Here is a 23,092-nt window from a genome sequence, read left to right as displayed (position 1 = left end):
AAAATCATTAACCTGAACGATAATTCTCAAACTATAGCGCCCCAAGCTAAACCAGAATGAACCCTAGGGTTAGCCCCCTTACTCTTTTAGATGGTCCTTATTCTGACATGGGTTTGGTTGCAGGGGGGTTACACAGCAGGAATGTAATTATGAACAAAGCACATTCCCTGTCCTTGTGGATCTTACAATGTAGCAATTTCCAAAGGGCAGGAATAAATGCAGGGACCTGGGGATTAGTGAGTGCTGATTATACATTTTCTTCCCTGACTTGCAGAGCTAGAAAGACTCTGAGCAGTCCTTCTACAGAATGTGGAAGCTCTGGTCTCACATTCCCTCCTCATTCTAGCTTTGCCTCCCAAGCTATTGTCCAGCTCAGCAGATGGCCCTCCAGAGCCTGGGGTAAGAGAAAACACGGGGACCTGAGATCTTACAAAGTCCTGTTACTTAGGCATCCACTTAAATGTAAACCAAAACCAGAAACCTCCTCCAGAGTTGGTTTCCTATCAGATAGCCTACATAAAATGTTGCTTCCTGCAGCTTCGCAGACTGTCCCGTTTCCGGCATGACCTTCTATATTTTTTAGGCCCATATGATGGAAGGCTTTAGCATGGAGGCTAGTACAATAGTCAGCAACTTCTTAAACATAAGGAACCACTTCCCTAGAGGGGTCTGAGAAAATGGTATGTGGAGAGACGGGCAGTTTGCAGTACAGGAATGGGTGCTAAAGGCAGTACATTTATTCGTTGGCATGGGGATAATAAGATCCGAGATTTTGAGACAGGGCAATGTTAACATCCACTGACTCAACATAGGGAAGGAATCCTGTTGGCTACTAATTTTCACTACCATCACTGGTACTGGTAACAGAGTAGTTAACAGCCAATAAAATCTGCCAGGACCTACCCATTCTCTGCTTAATAATGCTTAATAACTAAATTCAAATGTGTAGACTACTAATAATTAGATTACTAGACTAACAGCCAAAGGATGCCATTTCGTATCGTATGTACACACATACACCTATATGCTTGGATTTAATCATTGGTTCTACTGAATTGCTAGCTCTACAGACTGGTGTACCTTCTTGTAGCTTCCTATTAACGACAATAAAAAAATAAACACAAAATGTTTTTAAAAGTTCTCTACCAGACATGAATATATTTTAAAGTATATATTAAAAGCCAGCAAAATTTTAACAGTAAGAATCAAAAAACAAGCAGTTCTCAATGTACAGTTGACACAGCAGCCCATCTCCTCCCCTTAGCACACATATAGTACTTTTGTTACAAATTGTTGAAATTGAAAGTCATTTTGCAAATGATATGAAAGCTTTCATCTTATTTAATGGAGTTAATATGCAAATAAAAGTAACATTCTAGTGGAAATAAGAATATCATTCTAAGGCCAAAAACATCTTGCAAAGTGTACATTTCATTTTTACTTATCTATTATATTTGAGTTAGAATGTATAATTTGGCTCTAGTACCTGAAGAGTTCATTCATAGAATCACTGAATTAGAGCTGGGATGAACCCCAGAAATGATCTAATGTGGTCCCAGGTCCCCTCATTAACTGAAAGGTGAGACTCAGAAATAAAATGACTAGAAGAGCTGAGACTAGAATCCAAATCTGTCACCCAGTCCAGTGCTGTTATACCTGCTACTTTCTATCTTTTAAATCACAGAATTTGCATATTTTCTAATATATACCTTAATATATACCTAGTACCAAGGTCCTTTCAAATATTCTTTATCTTCCAATTCAATTTTCAGAGAAATGGATACTTCAATTAAAATTATCTCTCAGACTATTGGTCTCCCTTAATGACAATAACATTTGGTATTACTTTATTGTTACCACCGGCCTGGTCTCTATAGTTTGGAGAACCACAATCATTCTTTAAAACTTCAGAATGAAAACTTGCAGGGTTTTTTTGGCACATAGTATAGATGAATGGAAAAGGTGACCTGTCAAATCCCAGAAGAGGGTATGGTACCAGCACAGCCCAGGCCAGGAGGACAAAAATCAGTCCTATTCTCTTTAGCACAAATCTGGCTGTTATGCTAACCCATTATATGATGTGGATCCTTTCATGAGCTTCATTCATTTTTTTTTCCACACAGAGAATGGATGCCATGCACAGTCCTTACACAAAACTCATACATATTTTGTTTTGAAAATGTTTTCAGGCTTATGATGTTTGTGAAACATCAAGTAACCAATATCCATATTTCTCCTCTGTTAAGGAAAAAAAAAGTCCACAAACTGAAACCTAACAGGCTGGGATACGTTTATACATATCCACACAGCCTTTGAATTATTCTGCTTTGAATTATTCTGGTATTGACCAAAATTGTTTAAGTGGTAGTTTTATCTCTTTAAGGTAGATGGAAGAGATTATCACAATAGCCCAAACCACTGAGTGTTTGTATTTTATAAATCCAAGTCACTAAATATGTTCATTTTCCCCAATGATGAAATAAATATGACTAGCTCTGATGAGCAATCCAAACTCTTAAGAAGTCTTCCCTTTTCTGCAGAACCCTTCAGAACTTAAAAGACCTCTGGCATAAATCAGAGGTTTTAGAATTTAGCTAACACCCCTTCTTGGGAGTATAGCATATTCAATGCAATGGCTAAATTAGAAAACTTCCCCCTTACAAAGTAACAACTACTATTAGAGAAAAATCAGATAGCACTTAAGAACATTTACCTACAAGGTTAAACCAAGTCAAAATGGCTAACTGACTTCTCAGGAGAATAAGTTAAAAAAAATATATATATATATATTCAAAGTTAAAATAACTGAAAAACAAGGTCATGCAGCAAAACACTTCTAATAAACTGCCTTGAGCCCTAAACGATCATATTATTTTAAAACTTAATGTTTTTTACTTGAGACAGTTCTGTCTCCTCATACTATTCAGAATTAAGCCATTTATTGAAATGCAATCAAAGCTATTTTTCTACTACTGCTTCTGGTTTCTTGGAATGCTCCCAAGAGCCAACCACGCCCAAGGCAACTTAAGTCTATACGTGGTAAAAATTCAGTCACTTTATTCATTTTCAATTCAATACTTAAGTTTCTCCTTCTCTTAAATTAAATTTTGTAAAAAGACTACCAATTTTCAGTAAAATAAGTAGTGATGGAGCCTCTTCTTGGGTATGGTGACACTGTTATTATGAAAGTACTGAGATTAATTACTACCCTTATAGTTTTGGTAATACTTTTTCTAAGAAAAGCATAATTGAAGTACATGTCTAAAATCAAAGCTGAATTCACACAATGGTGCCTCCAATTCAATGTTTACTTTGTAATGCAAGGGCCTATACACTCTCATTCGTTAGAATCAAATATCCATGGCTGCATCCAAACCACTCAAAGGGAAAATGTAATCTGACAAAGAATCGGCCCCCTATAACTGTTTATTAGAATGCAAATATATTCCAAATCAATAACTAAAAAAAGTCAAGTTACAGAGCATGCATAAAATACAAAGTAGCGATTTACAAATAGATAATAGTATCTTCATACCAATACACTAAAATAAAGTGGCTACAGAAGCAAACAGAAAGACCAACCACAGCAATGCCTTCAGTGCGCCCCACACGTCATGAGCATCGCAAAAGACAGAAGATTAACTATGAAACATAGTAATCTATGCAAGCCCACACATACATATTTTGGGGACATTCCACCATCCTGAATAGTATCACTTCAGTTGACACAACTTTCAGAACACTGCAGAGTAAGTGTTTAATATTATCCACAAGAAAGTAAAACTAAATATTAGTGTGCACACTTCTGAATGAGAAACTAGTTGCTCTATTGATTTCAATGATGTAGTGGGAGAAAATTATTTCAGGTCTGTATAATGGCCTAAATGCATTCTATTTAAACTCAAGGTCGTATTTCATCTTAAGTACTTAAAGAATACATGCCTTTAAGTGGTACCACTTGAGGAGAAATTAACCTCTCACTGTATTCTTTTGACATACTGAAACCTGATATTTAACTGGACTATATTCCATAATATACTGCAAAACTCAAAAATCAGCATCATTAAAATAACTACCCATGTCTGCTGGTGGATATGGTGATAAAACTAGGTTGCATTTCATTTAATGGGAGGTTTTAAGACAAAATTAACACTTCACAATTTGGTACTAAGAGCATTAAACCAGTTATTGCCTAAGCAATAAAATGCCACATAAACTACTGTTGGGAAATTGGAAAACTTAAATGACTTATCATTAACTTGGGCTTCTTGATCTTCCAAGAGGCACCTCGGATGGAATTCCACCAGTCTATCCGGTTCCCAGCCTGCCGGGCAGCAATGTCTAACATATGGCCCCATAACCATACCACCCACAAACGAAAATATAAGTCTTCTGTGTTTATTAAGATAATTCTTGTCCAGAAAAAAAGTGCCTCTCGAATCAACTTTGATGCTTACAAAAATTAAAAAACAAAATTTACTAAACTACATAATCCTATTAAGGCATTTTAGAAATTGACTTCCAGAATAATGAAAAATTTTCAAGCTCTCAAAATCCTACTATGTTTATAGGGCAATTCTTAGATTTGCGGATATACTGCACTAAGAGAAGAGTGTATGAATTACAAGCTGCTTGTTATAAGCTGCTCTGTGGCAAAATGATAGCTTATTTCTAAAGTCTTCCTAGTTTGATTTGATCAAGACCAACAGGTCTGAGCTTCAAGTGATCAAGTTCTATTATGTCCTACAGTGACAGGCTTCCATCATGAAAAGTAAACAGTAATTGAGGAATCCAAACATTCAGTTTATTAAACTAAGGCTAGTGAAGCCATAGCATGAAAAAAAGCTGCAGTCATTCGGGACAAGTGGATAATTTTATAAAGCTAAAATCAAAAGACTTAAGACATGGAAAATTTGTAAGTATGAGGAAGTAATAAAACACAAAGGTGACCACAAGAATTACAAATATATTTAAATCTCAGACCTGGGAAATGGACTATACACAGCCTTCTAGGGGAGAAGAGAAATGCCTTATATGTTCTGACAGCATTGCACCTTTGGCTTGTTTTCAGTGGTTGGTGGAACATGAATAGGAACCACATTGTTGCTTGGAGACATGTCATTTTCACGTCTGTCTGACATTTGTTTCTGGGAAACAATGCGGTATATCTCTGAGCGAAAAGAAAAAAGAAACAGCAATACTCAGTGTGAATAGACCCATCAATAGTTGACATAAAAGACACTTAGAGAGAGAAGATATATTTGAAGGAAAAACTGTAAATAAACTGAACAGAGAATGCATAAATTTAAAGTTTCATTTTCAAACAGCCACTGATTAGAGTCAATTCAGTGTATTTAATTTCTCTTAGGGTAAGAAAAGAAACAAATGTTTTCAATTTCAGAGGGAAAAATTCACCAATTAAATCTTGGATTAAAGAGATTACATAGTTTATAGGCTTAGATCTAAATTAAACCATGAGAGTATTTTCATTCTATCCTTACCAAAAAAATCTACATACAGTGATATTGTACCACAGAAAAATAAATTTGCACTAAAAAAATCTATATACAATGACACTGACCACAGAAAAATAAAAACAAATTTGCACTATCAGGCTCATTAGGTATTTTTCTTGGTTGTGTAGGGAAAAAGCACAACTTTCCCATGCCAAAATCCCAAAGGACTCTTGGAAAAGGAGGGAAAGATAATGGTTATCAGTGCCTCCTGAATTAAAGCTAAATTATAATTAAATAGTTATTCAAAACAGGCAATTTAAGATTTTATATGACACTTACCAAAACTAATAGTCTAGTATCTATCTCTTCCACTAAATGTTAAACTCTATGAGGACCAAAACTGTGTCCACCTTATTTATTGCTGCATCTCCAGCACGCAGCATATAGGAGGGGTTTGACAACTAACTGCATGAATAATGTTATTAAATTCCTCTACAACAAGTATCTTTAACACATTTTATTTGGTCTCACACTGCACTGCCTAAAAGTAGTTCCCTCTGACTAGATTACAAACTCCTTGTGAACAAAGAGTGTATCTTTTTTTTGTGATAAAATACTTTTATTTCTAATTTTGAAAGAGTATTTTAGCTCATTTGGAAAATCTTATACCAGACTAGTCATAAAACTGCAAATGTGAAACATATTACTTTTTAAAATATTTTTTTTCAGTTACAGTTGACATTCAATATTATTAATATATTCGTTTCAGGTGTACAGCATAGTGGTTAGACATTTATATAGTTTATGCAGTGACCCCCCCCAGATTAGTCTGTAGTGCCCACCTGGCACTATACATGGTTACTGCAACACTACTGACTATGTCTCTATGTTGTACTTTACATCTCGGTGACTATTTTGTAATTACCAATTTGTACTGCTTAATCCCTTCACCTTTTTCACCCAACTCCCCAACCTCCACCCCTCTGGCAACCATTAGTTTGTTCTCTGTATCTATGAGTTTGTTTCTGTTTTTTGTTGTTGTTGTTCATTTATTTTGTTCTTTAGATTCCACATATAAGTGAGATCATATGGTATTTGTCTTTCTCAATCTGATTTATTTCACTTAGCATACATGATGCCCTCTAGGTCCATCCATGTTTTTGCAAAGGGGAGGGTTTCCTTTTTTATGGCCAAGAAATTGTATCTTACTAATCTCTGTTCTCCCAATGCTCCTTCTCTCAAAAAAAAATACCCTCAAAAGGTAAAGGAACTCTAAAAATGGGGCAAATTGACCTGATATACCTATTATGATGTAACATGAAGGATACATGCATTCCTATGAAAGACATCTATAAAGCCCTCCCAAAAGTGTTTAAAATGAATTTGTCATGAGGAAATAACTAAATAAATTCGGACTGAAGGACACTCTATCAGACAACAGGCCAAGATGCTTCAAAGAAGTTATTTCATAAAATACATTGAAAAGATGAGGATAAGTGTTCTAGATCTGTGCTGTCCAATCCAGTAGCCACCTATTTAAATTAGCTGAATAAAACTAAAAAATCAGTTCCTTAGTCCACTAGCCATATTTCAAGTACTCAATAACAACCTGTGGCCAGTGGCTACTCTATTTGATACCTCACATATAAGACAATTCCATCACTGCAATGTGTGATGTCTAACCAGATCCTAGACTGAAAATGTAAAAACCAAATCTATAAAGTAGTACACATGGAGAAACCTAATATGAACTGCACGTTATATAATACAGTATAAACACAAATTTCTTGCATGATACATGGTATTGTAATCATGCAGGAGGATGCCTTGTTCTTAGGAGGGAAAATGCTCTAGTATTTAACAGTAAAGTGCCACAATGTCTATAACTTATTTTCCAAGGATTGAGCAAAGGGGATAAAAGTATATATACACATGTGGAAATAAACCAGATGTGGCAAGTTGATGATTCTAAATAAAGGGTATAGAAATAATATATATTATTGTATTATTTCTGTAAACCTCAAAATTTTGAAAATATAAAGTTATGGGGTAAAAAAAGAGAAAGTGGACTCTTTTTTTTCAAAATGCTCCAAGAACATATTACCCAAGTGCAATATGAACATTATTTGGATTCTAATCTGAACTGTAAAAAAAAAAATGTTGAAACAGGACATTTTAATATTGTTTGAATAATAGATAAGAAATTACTGCCAATTTTTAAGTGGTTTTGTTGTTACTGGTTTAAGTCTTAATCTTCTACATATACATCATGAAATGTTTACAAATGAAATGCTGTAATATCTGGGATTTGTTTCAAAATACTGGGGGAGGGACTAGGTGGAGGAAAAACTGGCCATGAACTGTGATAGATGAGAGCTACACGGGAGTTCATACTATTCTACTTTATTATGTTGGAAACTTTCCAACAAAAAGTTAAAGAAAAAGAAATGCACTAACTGAATTAATACATTTTCTCCAAATTAAAAACTAATTTCCCTGAAGTTGAATAGCAAACTGTACTAGTCCACTAAATATATAAACTAACAAAAACAGGGACAGCTAGTATACCTTTTCTTATGTTTTTTGGGGGAAGCAAAGGAGTGCTAAAATTTATGTTTAAGAAGGTCGACGGTGGTTCAAAGCTGAAGAACTATCAAGAGGGAAAAAATATTGCAATAAAGGCTATCAACTAGAATTTTAAAAAAACCAAGAACAACAAAGGGTATGGAGTCTTCATTTAGATTATTTTCATTGAAAAGGGACGAGACTGTAGAATATGTCAAGGGTAAAGAGAAAGACAGTCATTCAATCAGGCTGGTGGCTAAGGAATGAAGATAACCATCAAATTACTGTAAAACTATACCATTCATCCTTTATTCTTCATGTTTTCTCTCTAATCCCAAACTGGATGGCTCTTCTTTTTCAAGTGCAAGTGACTAAATGTGACCCTCTATAAATTTCAACTTCTCTACAAGTTGTTTTGAACACTAGGTTAAGGGGAACCAAAGCAAAAAATATTTTGCAGGTTCTTACATGAAAAGCAAATAATGGAAGAGAAGAAAAGGCAGAGTTCTTGGAGAACATAGAAAGTTAAATAATTAAAGAGATCTCATTACTAAGCAAGAAATTTGAGCAGTGTTGTGTAACGGTCTAAAAGTACAACATACTGTTTTGTAGAAATAGATAACTGCTATATTTGCTCCAGTCACCAAAAAAGATGTCTGCTAATAAAAATGATAACCAAGCAACAAATAAAAAAGGAAACTGTTGGTGAGGAAATTAAGAGAAAATTTTTCTTTCGGGTAGAATGGGCACTAAGAGTCTATACAACTAATTTACTTAATGTCTCTGTGGCTAGATGTGTCACTTAAAAAAAAAACACTTTGATAAGAAAATAGGAAGCAGGTACCTTTCTAGCTGGTATCTGATTTAAAGAAGGTTATTTAAGTGGGGGGAAGGGAACAGGAAAAGTAACTTGCTAAACCAGATGCAAATATTTTCCTCTTTCAAGGGTATGTTCTCCTTCAGAACCAAATATATACGACACGCCAATCCCTGTGCAGTCCCTTTACAAGCTGTCCAAACAACAGGTAAGGTTAGAAAGAAAAGGAATTGTTTTATTGTTCTTATAATCAGGATCTCTTATAGATCTAAAGTAAAACATTAATATACAATAGCTTTAAATACAACCAGGTAAAGTTAAATAAAAAAGACATATATGCCTATTTTTATTCTAATGGAAGTATGGATCAAGCTGCCAAAAAAAAAAAAAAAAATTCTAAGGAAGTTAAATGAAACTGTTCCAAATTGGAGAATAAAGACAGATAAAATTGTTCAGTGTCTCCAAAAATTTGAAAACAGCAGTGGCCTGAGTTATTCTACTATAGCCTAGGTCAGAATTTTTTAAGTCTTCTTCAAACCCACTGCTCTCCATTTAAGTTTCTAAAAGATAAAAAAAAAAATGCTGATTTGATACACTGACAAGTATCTAAAAGGTTGCCATATGCCAAGAGCAAAGCAACTACACCTAACTGAAATTCTCACTACTCTAGTAAAATTACAGTAGTCCCACCCCATTATCTGCAGGGCAAACGTTCTAAATGAACGTTCAGTGAATGCCTGAAACCTCAGAGAGTAATGAATCCTGTATATTTTTCCTATAAGTACAAACCTTTTCACTAAATGGAGGAAGTACTTTATGGCTTCTCTTTGGCATATCTGAATTGCCAGCACAACTACTCTTGCGCTTTGGGGCCATTATTAAGTAAAAGAAGGGTTACTTAAACAAGCACTGCTATATAGTTGATCTGAAAACCAAGAAGACTACGAAGTGATTCACGGATAGGCCAGCCTGTACTGCAGGAAACGCAGGACAAAGGGATGAGTCACGTCCTGGACAGGATGGAGCTGGACAGTGCGAGATTTCATCCCACTGCTCAGAATAGCGCGCAATTTAAAACTTATGAGTTGTTTATTTCTGAAATGTAATCTTTTCAGACGACAGTTGACTGCAGGTAACTAAAACCACGGAAAGTGAAACCTCACATAAGGGGTGAGACTACTACTATAATGCCTGGAAACTCTCACCCCACTTTTAAGTGTCAATATGCTAAGTGAATTACAATTCTTTCAACCACAAAAGAATTTTGTCTTTCTACTAAAAAGATGGCTTGGAATTATTAATTACACTGAGAAACTTGTCACATATCACCTTAGCCAAGTGATCAGAGTTAACATTACCAGTAATGAATAAAACAAACCAATATCATGAGCCTCCCTATCTAATGCACTGAGAACACTTTTGTGATGTTCCTGCTGAAATAACCTGAATTTCATCATGAGGGAACATCAGACAAACCCAAACTGAGGGACACCACAAAATAACTCACCGTATCTTTCACAAATGTCAAATAAACAAAAGACTAACAAACTGTTCCAGATTAGAGGAAACTAAGATACAACAGCTTCGGAAATGCAATGCACGATCTGATTCCAGACTTTCTTTTGCTAAATAAAGTCATAATTGGAACAAATGGCAAAATCTAAATAAGGTCTATAGCTAAACAAAGATATTTAGAATTATTATCTAACTCCTGATTTTGATAATTATACTATGGTTAATTATGGTTATGAAAGAGCATGTCCTTATTTTTAGAAAATACACAATAAAAAGTACTTAGGTATAAGGGGCAACACATCATTTGAAATAATACAGAAAAAACATGTATATATTAAGAGAGGAAGAGAAAAGAAGAAATCAGATATGGTAAAATGTCAACATTTGGGAAATATGGGTGAAAGGCATTTGAAAATTCTTTGTACTGTTATTGTAACTTATTTAAAGCAGAAATTGTCAAAATTCAAAGTTAAAAGAAAAAATAATAGATTATGGGAGGTATTTATTGAAAACATTCTTTAATGAATTTGAGGATGAAAGAAAACAAAACTGCACTGAAATGCAGAGGCTACACAATCAGTCAGGCTCACTAATGTACTAGCTCCACGTAATCAACTCGAAAAAATACCATCAGCAAAATTACGTCATGGAGTTACTGTCAAATTCATGGATATCAAATATGCTATGGGTTTATTCTAAAACAAGCAACACATTAACTTTGGAGTAATAATGTAAATAAATTTTCCAATATATAACTTTGCATCTTAAAAATTAAAAAGCTATTTTTTCTTATAACAACATCAAAATGCAATGTAAATGCTCCCTTAATACTGTTAACATTTGAGGTACAATTAAGCATAATGAGATTATTGTTCTCTTTCCTGTTTTGTCTACGCATTAATATTCCCAGTGGTATAAAGAAGTGTAGAACAAACATCCTAACACTTGCAAAACAGCACAGATGTCTGCTGCCATATGCAGTGATCTCTGTACAGATCAACACTGAGATTTATGGGGAAAGCTGAGGAAACAGTGAATAGAGAGACGTGAAGTGGTAGTAAGTAAAGCTTAAGTCCTTTGTTTTCAAGCAACATGAGTCAAGCAATAAAAAAAGTTTAATCTACAGAGAATCATAAGAAAAATAGCCAGATGTTCTTTAAGGACAAAACAGCTCACTTTTAAGTACATATATCACTGCTTATTGATTAGTTCATTAGTTCACTTAGTAGTAGAATAAATGGGCTAGAAATGGAGATCAGAACAGATGAACTAGAAATTACAGCAGAGGAGATTTAATGGGACATAAAAAACATCCCAACAAGGACTGACTAAAGTTTTTCAAGTGAGGTTTGCAGAAGCCGTAAGAGACTCAGACCTTCAAGATTACTCACTCATTTTAAGATACTATGAATCTGAGGATCAGTGACCTTAGATACACAGAGAGTGGGAGCAAAGTGATGGAACAGTAATAGCATACCACCACTCCTGGTTCTAAATTTATACTCTACATATTGACAAAAGAATCCACACTCAGTGTTTACAAAGAATTTAAAAATACCAGATTGGAAGACATACTACATATTTAATCAAATCTTGCTTGCTTGAAACAATCTGCAATGAAACTTGACATAGAGAAGATTCTAAAGGAAAGCTACTGTGTTCCAAAGACTATTTATCCAACCCCAGCACCAGTTCTTTTAGTTACTATTCTTCTGGTTAACAGAAAAGAATTCTAATAAAACAGGCATGCAAATCACCAATATTTAGTTTAGTTTTAATCAGTTATTTTTGCTCATGCCTTAACTGCTACTTAACTACTAATTCATCAACTGTTCACTATGTACCAGCGATAGCTAAGTATTTTACATGTATGAACTCATACACTTATTTTTGGAGCCTAAAGTAGATGTCTCAGTTACAGACAATTCTTTCCTATGGGTTATAGAGACAAAAACCTTGAAGTAACAACATAACAGTCAAGTCAAATCATATGACAAGATATTTATAAATACAGACCCTCTCCAAAAAGAACATAACAGGACTCCCGAAAACATATTTAAATTTTACAAAGAAATTAAGGTCTAAAAAGGTTAAGTAACAGCTAAGATTATAGAGCTAATAATAAGTAGAAGAGCCAGGAAAGAAACCAAGTCAGGCTTCTAAGTTCATGTTTTTAAATCCTAGGCTTATTCCCTACATTTTTATAGTAGAATAAGACATTTAAAGGTTAAAATCTGTTCACCTTTACTACAAGTGCTGCATACAAAGAAAAAATTAAAACCTTGTTAGAATTGGAAACCCACTTATTTAACCATTTCTCCATATAGACTTTTTAGAACACCACATAAGACTGTACTACGTATTAAGACTGGTGAGTTCTTAAAAGTAATATACAATTTTAAAGTACTTAAAACAATCTATCAAAGTACCTAGTAGAGAATTAAGATGAAATTTACTGATAAATTGGTTATTCTAATAAAGTCAAGGTAACTATGAGTTAACACAAATAAAATGCTTTCTTATCCCTGAGATTGACCTGGTCCGCACATCCACATTCCAAAACAGCATGCACTTTGTTCCTTTCCCACTATTTAGTTAAAACTTTTCTATATGCAATCACTGGCTTTTGATTTTCTCCAGAGGTGACACCTAGCTTCTACAGTGTATCACGGGAGAATTTTATTTTTTTGTTTTTTTTCATTTAAATTTTAAGAATATATTTTTTCCCTAGCTGATTTTCTAACCAATCAGAATGAAGAATGTCTCTTCTTTACTGAATTTCAATAGGGCACTTTTATCTTTCCATAGCCAGGATTTCAATATTTATCTAAGAAAGCATATTTAAGCATTACTTTGTGTTTGTGACCATGAATTATGGAATACGTGGACTGGAATATCAGAAGTAAGTGAACAAATTTCAAAGTATTTTTCACACTATAAACCAGATGAATTAGGATGATTAAAGTTCAGTAAGCAAAGGTTGTAACTGATTTTGCACTCTAAATAACTCTTGCTATAGTAGCTCTCATATGATAGTCATTCTCAGATATATGATTTGGTTTCCCAATTAAGTTGTTTAAATTACCTTCCTAAAACTTCCAATTCCCACTAGTATAATCTGAAAATGCAAGTCTTACCTGTCAGAATTGTCTGAAAAGCAGCTTCTACATTTGTAGAATCTAAAGCAGATGTCTCAATGAATGACAAACCATTCTTTTCTGTGGGGAGATACAAAAACTTCAGTCTTGTCCAATTTTAATACAAGGGATATAATATACTCAAGCCTTTGGAAAGGGAAATAAAACACTGCTAAGACCTAAGATCTCCCCAACTTCTTGACTGATAAGAGTACCATTCTATTTACACTTTAGTACATTAAAAATAACCATGAAAAATTTTTATTGGCTTCTTCATTAAAATAAATATTTGTTACAACTAAATACTATCACCAGAATAAATGACACTACTCAAAATATAGTAAATTTATCGAACACCCAGTTATTCGCATCCCTTACTGTCCTTTTCTCCCCATCAACCACATGGCTACGGTATGAATGCGGATGGGTATATGTGATTCACTTAGAATTCTGTAGCTATATTGTTTGAAATATGGTTCTTGACTGGAAAACTTAAAAAACTGTTATAGAAAATGGTACAATACTAGTGGAGGGTCACACACAACCTTCACTAGCCAAGAATGCACAATATTGCCTTCGGGTAGGCTGCCTCTAACAAAACAGGGGCAAGAGACAGGCAGACTCTCTCTAAAGCTAAAGAAGTTTTAACTCCTAAGCAGCTTACATGCCTGTTTGTCCTTGACGCTCCCTGGCCACTACTTTTCAGACCCACATAGAGCAACCTTGGCAAAACACAGAGACATAATGGATAAAGACATGGGGAACACAGAATAAATGTAGTTCATCTAACCTTTCCAAGGAGAGAAAAGATGACGGTCTTTATATTCAATTTTTGGCAGCAAAAACTCAAAATACTATAGTGTTTTAATGACCCAAAGTTAAGCAAAAGAGCCATACAGTCATCACACACTTTCAAAACAACAAGCCTTCCTGAGCATTCATTCAGGTTTACCTTTTCAAAATTACTGTAACTGATTACCCTCACTGGAAGGATTATCAAAACTGCAAGATATACCAGCAAGAAATACAGAATCACTGTAATATCATGGAATTCATATCACTAACCTGCAAAAGCTCTTGCTTCATCTGTAGGAACTGCCCTGAGATGACGCAAATCACTCTTATTGCCCACGAGCATTATAACAATGTTACTATCAGCATGATCTCTCAGTTCTTTCAGCCATCGCTCTACATTTTCATATGTGAGATGTTTAGCAATGTCATAAACCAGTAAGGCACCTACAGCTCCACGATAGTATCTGAAAACAGAAACATGTACTTAACTATCAGAAAACAACCACAAAATGGAAGGGAACACCAGGAAGAACTAAATATATGGGTTATATATATTTTAAAACACACTTATAAATTTCAAAATCCTAATACTGGAATTTTTAAAAGGAAAAAAAAGTACCTTTTCCATTACTAAAACTCAGCTACTTCACTCAATGGCAGCCAACTCACTTGATGGCAGCCTATTTCACAGAACGTAAGAACTGTAAGACTTACGCTGATGTTATAGCTCGGTATCGTTCTTGCCCCGCTGTGTCCCATATCTGTGCCTTTATTGTTTTCCCATCAACCTGGATGCTTCTTGTTGCAAACTCTACTCCAATGGTGCTCTTGCTTTCGAGATTAAACTCATTTCGAGTAAATCGAGACAGGAGATTACTCTTTCCAACACCAGAATCTCCGATAAGGACAACTGAAAAGACAAAGAACTTTATGTCAGATGAATGAGGCAAACACATTCAGAATATCAGCATGCGTTAAAGCAAAAACAAAACAAAACAAAAACGATAGGGCATCTGATTTTTTAAAAGGAATGGGGTAGGGGTGAATTGAATAGCCCAGGTTCTCTACCTGCTAGCAACAGATAAAACCAATTTATTATTTTTATCTTTTTCTACCTGCATAATGACTTCCACGCATCATCTGCTTAGCACAGATACAGTATCCCATCTTACCCATGCCAAAGTCTACTACCGTGTTTCCGCGAAAACAACCTAACCGGAAAATAAGCCCTAGCATGATTTTTCAGGATGACATCCCCTGAACATAAGCCCTAAGGCGTCTTTTGGAGCAAAACTTAATACAAGACCCGGTCTTATTTTCGGGGAAACACGGTAGGCCTGATGACAGGCTAATGCATTAACTAATCATCAATACTATACCTATCTTATTTCTTCAGAAGGTAAAAACTTGACGGATAAATCCTAAACTAAATGAACAATTTGTGATATTAAAATGTGTCAGAGTCATATGAAAGCAACAAAGGATGGTAGTGGGTGGTGAGGAGAGAAAGAATACTATGTTCTACTTAGTTTCACCAGAGTGTGCGACACCTCACACTTTGGTGTGACCAAATCCTGGGTGTAACCTCAGGACTTACACCTATGCAAAAATGAAACACATTTAACATGAGACATCAGGTTTATTAACTTTGCCACCCAGGTCACAGAAACTACAATGACCCTTTAATAGACACATTTATCAGACTGGCAAGAAACCAGAGACCCCTCCAAAAACAAACACCCCATTAAATTTAATAAGGGCCGTAGGAAGCTGACTAGTAAATCTGACTTACTCTGAGTCAAAACCAAAGCAAGGTGGACATACACTTTCCCTTATGACTTCATGAAATTTTTTTTTAAACAGGTTCTGATTAGATGAATTTATTTCTTACTATTACTATAAGAGGCAGTTTATTTACTAACTAAATATATGGAGATTGTTTTACACCGAAGGCAATATTATACCTAAGAACTTCAAAAACAATAGGGAAATAGGCAGTTATACTAAAGCGTTTCCATCTACATTTAATCAACAAAATGAATTCACAGATTTACAGAAGCTGAGAGCTCGATAACACTTTTTTCCTTTGTAGAAAATTTTATAAACATTAGTAAAAAATATTATACTCATTCCTACTGTTGACTACTAATGCTTTTTCTTCTCACTAGCTAATCAATTTAGACACCAGGACTAGAAAATCAAACATCCAAAAATGACACCAAGGAATTAATACCAAACCCTACTAAAGAGATTGGGATTTGGTGGAGGTGGAGAGGGGGTAAACACTGTGAGAGCTCACTGCATTCTGGTCAGAGGGCAGAGAGAATCCATTACGTATTCCTTCCTTGCCACAAGAGCAATATAAGCTGGCCTCTGGACAGTCTTGGAGGGAGTGTATTATCAAATGCATATCTTTTGGGCTTCCTCTATCAGCTGATTCAGCAAGAAATCATCCAGGCGGCAGTGCTTCCATGTAGCACACGGAGTCCTTTCTAGCTATATAGTCAGAGGTGTCAATGGTATTGTGGCAAACACAGATATTATAATAAATACTTTAATCTGGATACCAGGGAAGAAGACATTATGGTTATGAAAGGAACGTACAAAAACAATGCACTTTCAATTTCACAGGAAAGTTGGTGGATATGTTCATTTCCCAAGTCCACCATTCTTGATGTGAGGTCAAATCTCAGGTTCAGCAATAGTTGACCCTATTAATAGGAAACTCACTATTGTTTCTTAGTGCAAGAGGCTGGATGTTCCGTTGAGGAAACCTCCTTGGAATCATTTCTGGTCCCACACTAGCACTGAGATATAAAAGCCTCACTTTAAGAGGGAATAGGAAAGGAAAAAACCAAAATGTTGAACGTTTCTACTTATCGGCACTCAGATATCAATCTACTGATTCAGGAACCAGTCACTTTGTTTAAAGCCAGAAAATAAGACATCTAGAATGATGACAACTTTGGAAAATAAACTCAAAGAACACCCTCCCACAAAAACTCTGAAAACTTTCAAGTTTTTGGTTTTCTCCCTTTCAACCTCCACTTTAACTAATGATTATGTTCATTGCCTCCCCATCCTCAAATCTTTAAGCCATCATAAAGTAAGTTAGTGAGGGTATTTTCCCCCTCAATGTAACCAATTAGTTTTAACATTATAAAAAATAGCACCTTTATCTGAAAATAATTCAAGACTCATGAATGCTTTATACCGGGGTGTCCAAACGTTTTTCAACGTTTTTCACCAAGGGCCATACACGGTAAAATACACAAACAGCCGGGCCACTCACTCGAGGTGAAGTACATATTGCCTCACCTGGTTTATTTAAGTAAACTAAATATATTTTTGGAATTTGCTACGGGCCAATAACAATAGATCATGGCCCGCAGGCCGCAGTTTGGACACCCCTGCTTTATACAGTATAAAAGTCATCTCAACTAGACATGGACAAGATTGTCAGAATTAAGACTAACAACTTCTTAGAGGATTATATTTTATATGACAACAGAAGATATCGGTTCTTTAAGAATAGTGCTGCCAAGATACTAAGATACTGAGAAATGACACAATAAGGAAAGATGCTTCTATTCAGTTACCAAATGAGAAGCCAAACCAAGCAGTAAACATTTAGGCTAAAGAAATAAACTAGAATAGATTAAATTACCTAAGTAACAGAAGAGAATTTACTGGCTCTAATTTTAAAAAACAAACCAAAACATCGTGGCCCGGTTCAATGCAGCGGATGACACTGACATGACCTGCCATGCCCACCAACGGTGATGGAAGGTTACAAGTGGCACTTCAGTGGCACTGTGCTCACTGTATAGTTAGCACCCAACTATTGCTACCAGTGGGCTGCCTGGGCCAGAAGGTCCAGATGGGGGTGGGGAATCAAGGCTGACACACTCTTTAATTGCCACCCTCCAACTTCCAGTTGTGGGAATGTGGCAGCCATCTTGGCACGAGAGGAACATATCCAGAAAGATTTGATCATCTTCCAGGCTGCTCCCCAAGAGACACAGGGCATTCCCTCCAAAAAGCCCATAGCTGACTATTTCCTGTGCACCCCTTCGGCCCCTGCCCCCCTCCAGCTCCTCTAGCCCTGGGACCACTGTGACTGCCTACTTCTTCAGGTAGAGGCTGGGCAAGGGGACGCTGTTCTCAGCACCGCTCTCCCCACAAAGAGGGCATTTCAAGGGTGAGGACTTTCTCTGGAGAGGCTCAGAGCCTCAGCAACATGCTCCTCTTCTCCTTTCTCCCCACTTGAACCATCATCAAGTTTCCAATAATTTTTGGGCTTTTTTTCCTTTTTGTTTGTTTTTACATGAAAAATTTTTGAGAGAAAAAATTCTAATAGAAAATGGTAAAAAAAAAGTTCACGGACTCAAACTTAGTTTCTAATAAAATAACTTCCTCTCATTGACAATATTTAATTGCTTTTTAAAAATGTGCCAAACTATATGATCACATCTATAGTTCAAGAAAGGAATTTGGGGTGACTTTCCTGTTTTCCATAACTAGTTATTTTAGGTTAAAAGTACTTAAACGTTTTATAACTACAGCCATCGATGTAATGTGTATACATACGCGCATGCGCAACAGCATCTATATATGAAACAGCTAAAGCACTTCTAAAATAACCTGATAATATTTATGACCACTTGGTTAACATCTGCTGAATTTTAAGTATCTCTAATAACTAATACGAAATTTGATTCAATAAAATATTAGACTCCAAATGCCTTAAAAACAGGATATACCTATTAATTATCCATTATTTAATTAAAATTCCCACCTCTTTAACCACATTTATTTTTACACACTCTCTCGCAAGCTAATACACCAGACTAAAATTTAATTCAACAAATCAATCATAGCACATTTGACCGACTACAAGTTATCACCTGAAGGAATAAATGGTAATTTCCATACTATTTTAAATAAACAAACTTAGAAATGTTTCCTCTTTCAACTATATTCATAGTCCAATTTCACCAAAAGAATTGTTAAAATAAAATGCATTCAATATGGCTTAAGTCTAGACATGTTTTTCCAGATTCAGCAGAATCTGAGTTGCTCAACCAAAAGTTGTGAAAGAAAAACTAGCAAGCTGCAAGACAGCAAAGTTCCTACGATCATTTCCACTGACAATCAGCTGATGGCTAATTACTACCGACCTTCAATGAGATTAGAAAGAAAGTGGTATAGACAATATATCCGGATAATTTCAGAAAATGTGACTTTGATTGGATTGGTGTCTACCACAGCATTTGTAAATAGGAACTATGATTGATGTTTGTTTCACGTATGTGTCCCACAGGGCCTTAACCACACTGTGGGTAAATACTTGTAGAGTTAAAGTGCTTAAAAATAAAAAGTCAAGTTTTTTAAAACAAAATTAACTCCTACCCCCCAAAGTCTCAATATTCAGCTTAACTAAAGGTTAATGTTCAAGAACAAATACATCATTTAGAATAACTGTCCTGCTCTCCCTATATTACATTTCCATTTGTACCACTCCATCTTATATGAATCAAAATATCCCTTCATTTTCAACTGGTTAGTTACGAACTACAAATTCCCTCAACTATTAACTTTGCTAGATAAGCCTTCTTCCAAGTAGAGCTGCAGCTCATCTCAGTAAATAAATCTCTGTTGAATGAAATCATTTTAAAATAAAATCATTATTGCTTCATTTTTGTTTAATTTTAAATTATAATTGCATAAAGAAACTGGCTAAATAATCAGCACTAAAGTAAAAAAAAAAAAAAAAAAAAAGAACAAAAAAGTGACACATCCTGTTAAGAGCTTTAAAAAAAAGTGGAAGAAATCCTTCTCAGCAGAATTTTTAAACACCCTACCTTAAACGGGAAAATGTACAACAAAATGAAACCAATAACCCATAGAAATATAAAATACTTTAGAACTTTTAGTTTTTAGTTTCTTAATATTTAAGTGCTCTTATAAAGATTCATAGTTAAAAATAACTGACAAGAACCACAGTAACTTCTTTCACATTATTACCATTTATAGAGTATTCACAAGAAGTTAAAATTGTACAGCCAGTCTCGTTTCATTCTCACAACAGTCCTGAGAGGTATGTATTGTTTTCTTTTCATAGATGAGGGAAATGAGGCTCAAGAAAGTTAACTTTCTCAAGGTTACCAAGCAAATTTAAGACCTGGGTCAGGATTTGAATCCAGTCCTGTGTGATTCCAAAACCCTGTGCTCTCAATCATTGTTAGATAGTCTAATCCCAAAATTAAGTTAAAATTCCTTAAACCAATCCAGGATAACATTACTAGTGAAAAAATGAATGGCTTCTATAAGCAATATTTAAGCTCCCAACCAAACAGGAGAAATACTGATAGTCTCTTATTCTAAATTAATTACTTCAAAGGCAGCTAGCGGCCCACTGCCACTGTACCTCATTATTTAAAAAATAAATAAAAATCTCCCTTTAATGGCTAAACCCCAGTCTCCAGGGTCTCACTTAAGTAACTTCACCAGACCTCAGATGACTTCAGCAAACAGTATGTAAACTAATGCACGTTTCCTTTTTGTATTTGTAAAATGCGTTAAGTACCCTCTTCTCTGCAAACGACTTTCTACTGGGGAAAGGGGGATGGATACTGAAGGTACTCACAACATGTAACTGAATTTTCTGGCCCAGAGGAGTAAGCGGTGATAAGAATATATCATCAGCTAGATTGTCAAGATTTGCAAAGTATTGGTAAAGCAAAGACATGTTACCGCCTTCGTTTAGTCATTCTGAGCACCCAATGGCAAAGTCAGAAACTGTCACCATGCTTAACACTCTTTTTAAACTCCACCCTCCACTGTAAAGCTTTAAAGCAATGGCTTCTTCCTCCCTGGTAACGATCTTTGTTCAGTTTACCACTGATGGCTGCCCTCCTAATTCAGTAGCAAAGAAAGAGCGTCAGAGTGAGAGCGCATTCACCGAACAAAAAAGCTCTTAGTGTACTCTTTTTCTCAGGGAAAACTGTACCCTTTATCTGTTGATTAAAAAAAAAAAAAAACTATTTGGATTCTTTCCGGACTGCCCAATCAGCCATTCTTTCTATCCATTCCCCACCCTCCAAGAGGTTTTACTCAAGGGCACTACGATTCTCTCTTATAAGAAACAGAATTTCCCCAAAGGGCACACAACCCCCGCCCCCAAACACACACACACACACACACACACCTTTGGAGAAAGGTATGGAGCCAACTAGGACTCTTCCCTTCTGGTTCTAAAAACACTGAAAGGCTGGACCCTCCCAGCATTGCTGCAGGAAGCAATCAGTCCAGGACGACAACACGAGCTGGTGTGTGTGCGGCGCACAGCCTTTCCTGCTCAGGAACTGGGCCTGCAGGTCTGGCCAGGATAACAGCCACCACCCATCCGCAACCCCTTCCCGCGAGCGGAGGCAGGAGTCCCCCCGGGCCGGCCGGCGCCGGGCAGGGAGGGGAGGAGGAGAAACGGCTCGGAGGGGAACCACATCCCTCCGCCGGGTCACTGCGACAAGTGCGTGCGTGGGTCGCCACAATCCCTCTGGCCGTACTCCCCACGCGCGGGGTCGCACAGGAGACGTGGGAGAGCTCTCAACTATTTGGGGAGGGAAGGCAGAGAAAGAGCCACGGGGCCCGGGGCAGAACTGTGGGACGGGTGGGGGCCCCCGGCCCGCGCAGACTTTCCCGGGGGCCTGGGCCCGGGGTGGAAGCAGACGGCCAGGAGGGCCGCGTCCGAGGGGAGGGGGATAAGACGCCCTGTGGTGGGAGTCTGCGCCCAAGGCGAGACGCGGGGCCCAGGAAGGGCTGGTCGAAGCGGGCCGGGGAGGGGAGCGAGTCCAGCAGGGTGGACACGGGGGGCGGGGGGCGCCAAATCGGCATGGTAGGTGGTGGAGGGGTGACCCCTTAGCCCCGGGACGCAGGGCGATGTGGGCGACGCGCGCCAGCCGGAGAAGGACACACGGTGCGGCGCTGAGAGGCCAGCGGAGGCCTCTGGGCAGGTCCCTCAAAGATCGGTGTGTGGCGACGACTCCGGGTCTGAGCCGAGGCACAGGGGCCGCGCCGCGCCACCGCGGAACACAGCGCACCGAGAGGGAAGGGCCAAGGAAGGCCGATGTCACACAGGGCTGGCCCCCTCGCGCGTCTCCCGGGAGTGCCTCGGGCCCCCGAACGGGACCCGCGGGAGGTCGGAGAGCCCACGACCTCACCTTTGAAGAGGTAGTCGTACTCGTCGTCGCGGGTGCCCATGGCGCGGCCGAGCAGCGAAGGGGCGGGAGCAGCGGTGGTACCGGTGGGACGAGGGGGCGTCGCTGCAGGGGTAACCCGAGCGCCGAGCTTCAGCTGCCGGACCGGGTGAAGAGCCCCGCCCTGCCGCTACGCCACTTCCGGCGGGCCCCAGCCCCTTAGGGGAAGTGCTTCCGGGGGGGTGCCCTGCCCCGGAGCCTGCGAAGGGCGGTGTGCTCGGCCACGGCGTCCGGTTTCAAACTCTTACCCCGTCCCAGAGGTTCAGAGGAGACACTGAGGCTTTGCACTCCAAGCCGATCAGAATCCTAACAGCCGCTCACCCCACTCTTGGTGGCCTCTCCCTCATTCCTCCTGCCGCCCTCCCGGGGCTCTGGGGAGAGCGGCAACCCCGTCTCCAAACGGTAGGTTGGGGAATGGGGGCGGGGTTCGCTAAGCATTAGAGAGCCCGAGGCGGCCGCACACGTGTGGTGGTTCCATGGTGTAATGGTTAGCACTCTGGACTCTGAATCCAGCGATCCGAGTTCAAATCTCGGTGGAACCTATACCCT

The 23,092-nt window shown here is 37.6% G+C and overlaps 1 protein-coding gene across 1 annotated transcript; it reads right to left on the bottom strand.

The window, feature by feature from the left end:
* Positions 1-1,126: 1,126 nt before the first annotated feature.
* RAB11A (RAB11A, member RAS oncogene family) lies at positions 1,127-22,789 on the bottom strand. The gene is made up of 5 exons (XM_081049868.1): positions 22,508-22,789; positions 15,000-15,195; positions 14,556-14,749; positions 13,491-13,571; positions 1,127-5,170 (listed from the first exon to the last, which is right to left on the bottom strand). Exons 1-5 carry the CDS (start codon positions 22,545-22,547, stop codon positions 5,031-5,033), a joined length of 651 nt encoding a protein of 216 aa, XP_080905994.1. The 5' UTR covers positions 22,548-22,789; the 3' UTR covers positions 1,127-5,030.
* Positions 22,790-23,092: the final 303 nt, after the last annotated feature.

This window comes from Rhinolophus hipposideros (genome assembly GCF_964194185.1).
Source record: "Rhinolophus hipposideros genome assembly, chromosome: 5".
NCBI lineage: Eukaryota > Metazoa > Chordata > Mammalia > Chiroptera > Rhinolophidae > Rhinolophus > Rhinolophus hipposideros.
The sequence above is the reverse complement of the archived record's forward strand: the minus strand, read 5'-3'. Positions and strand labels throughout refer to the sequence as shown.

What these genes read in the sequence shown, in the direction of transcription:
- RAB11A (XM_081049868.1), bottom strand. Translation starts at nt 22,547, where the DNA reads ATGGGCACCCGCGACGACGAGTACGACTACCTCTTCAAAG. An exon ending in TACCGAGCTATAACATCAGC is followed by an intron (nt 14,750 to 14,999) that starts GTAAGTCTTACA and finishes TTCTGTTTTCAG; the next exon opens with ATACTATCGTGGAGCTGTAG. An exon ending in TTTTCAGACAATTCTGACAG is followed by an intron (nt 5,171 to 13,490) that starts GTAAGACTTGCA and finishes CTTTTCGCTCAG; the next exon opens with AGATATACCGCATTGTTTCC.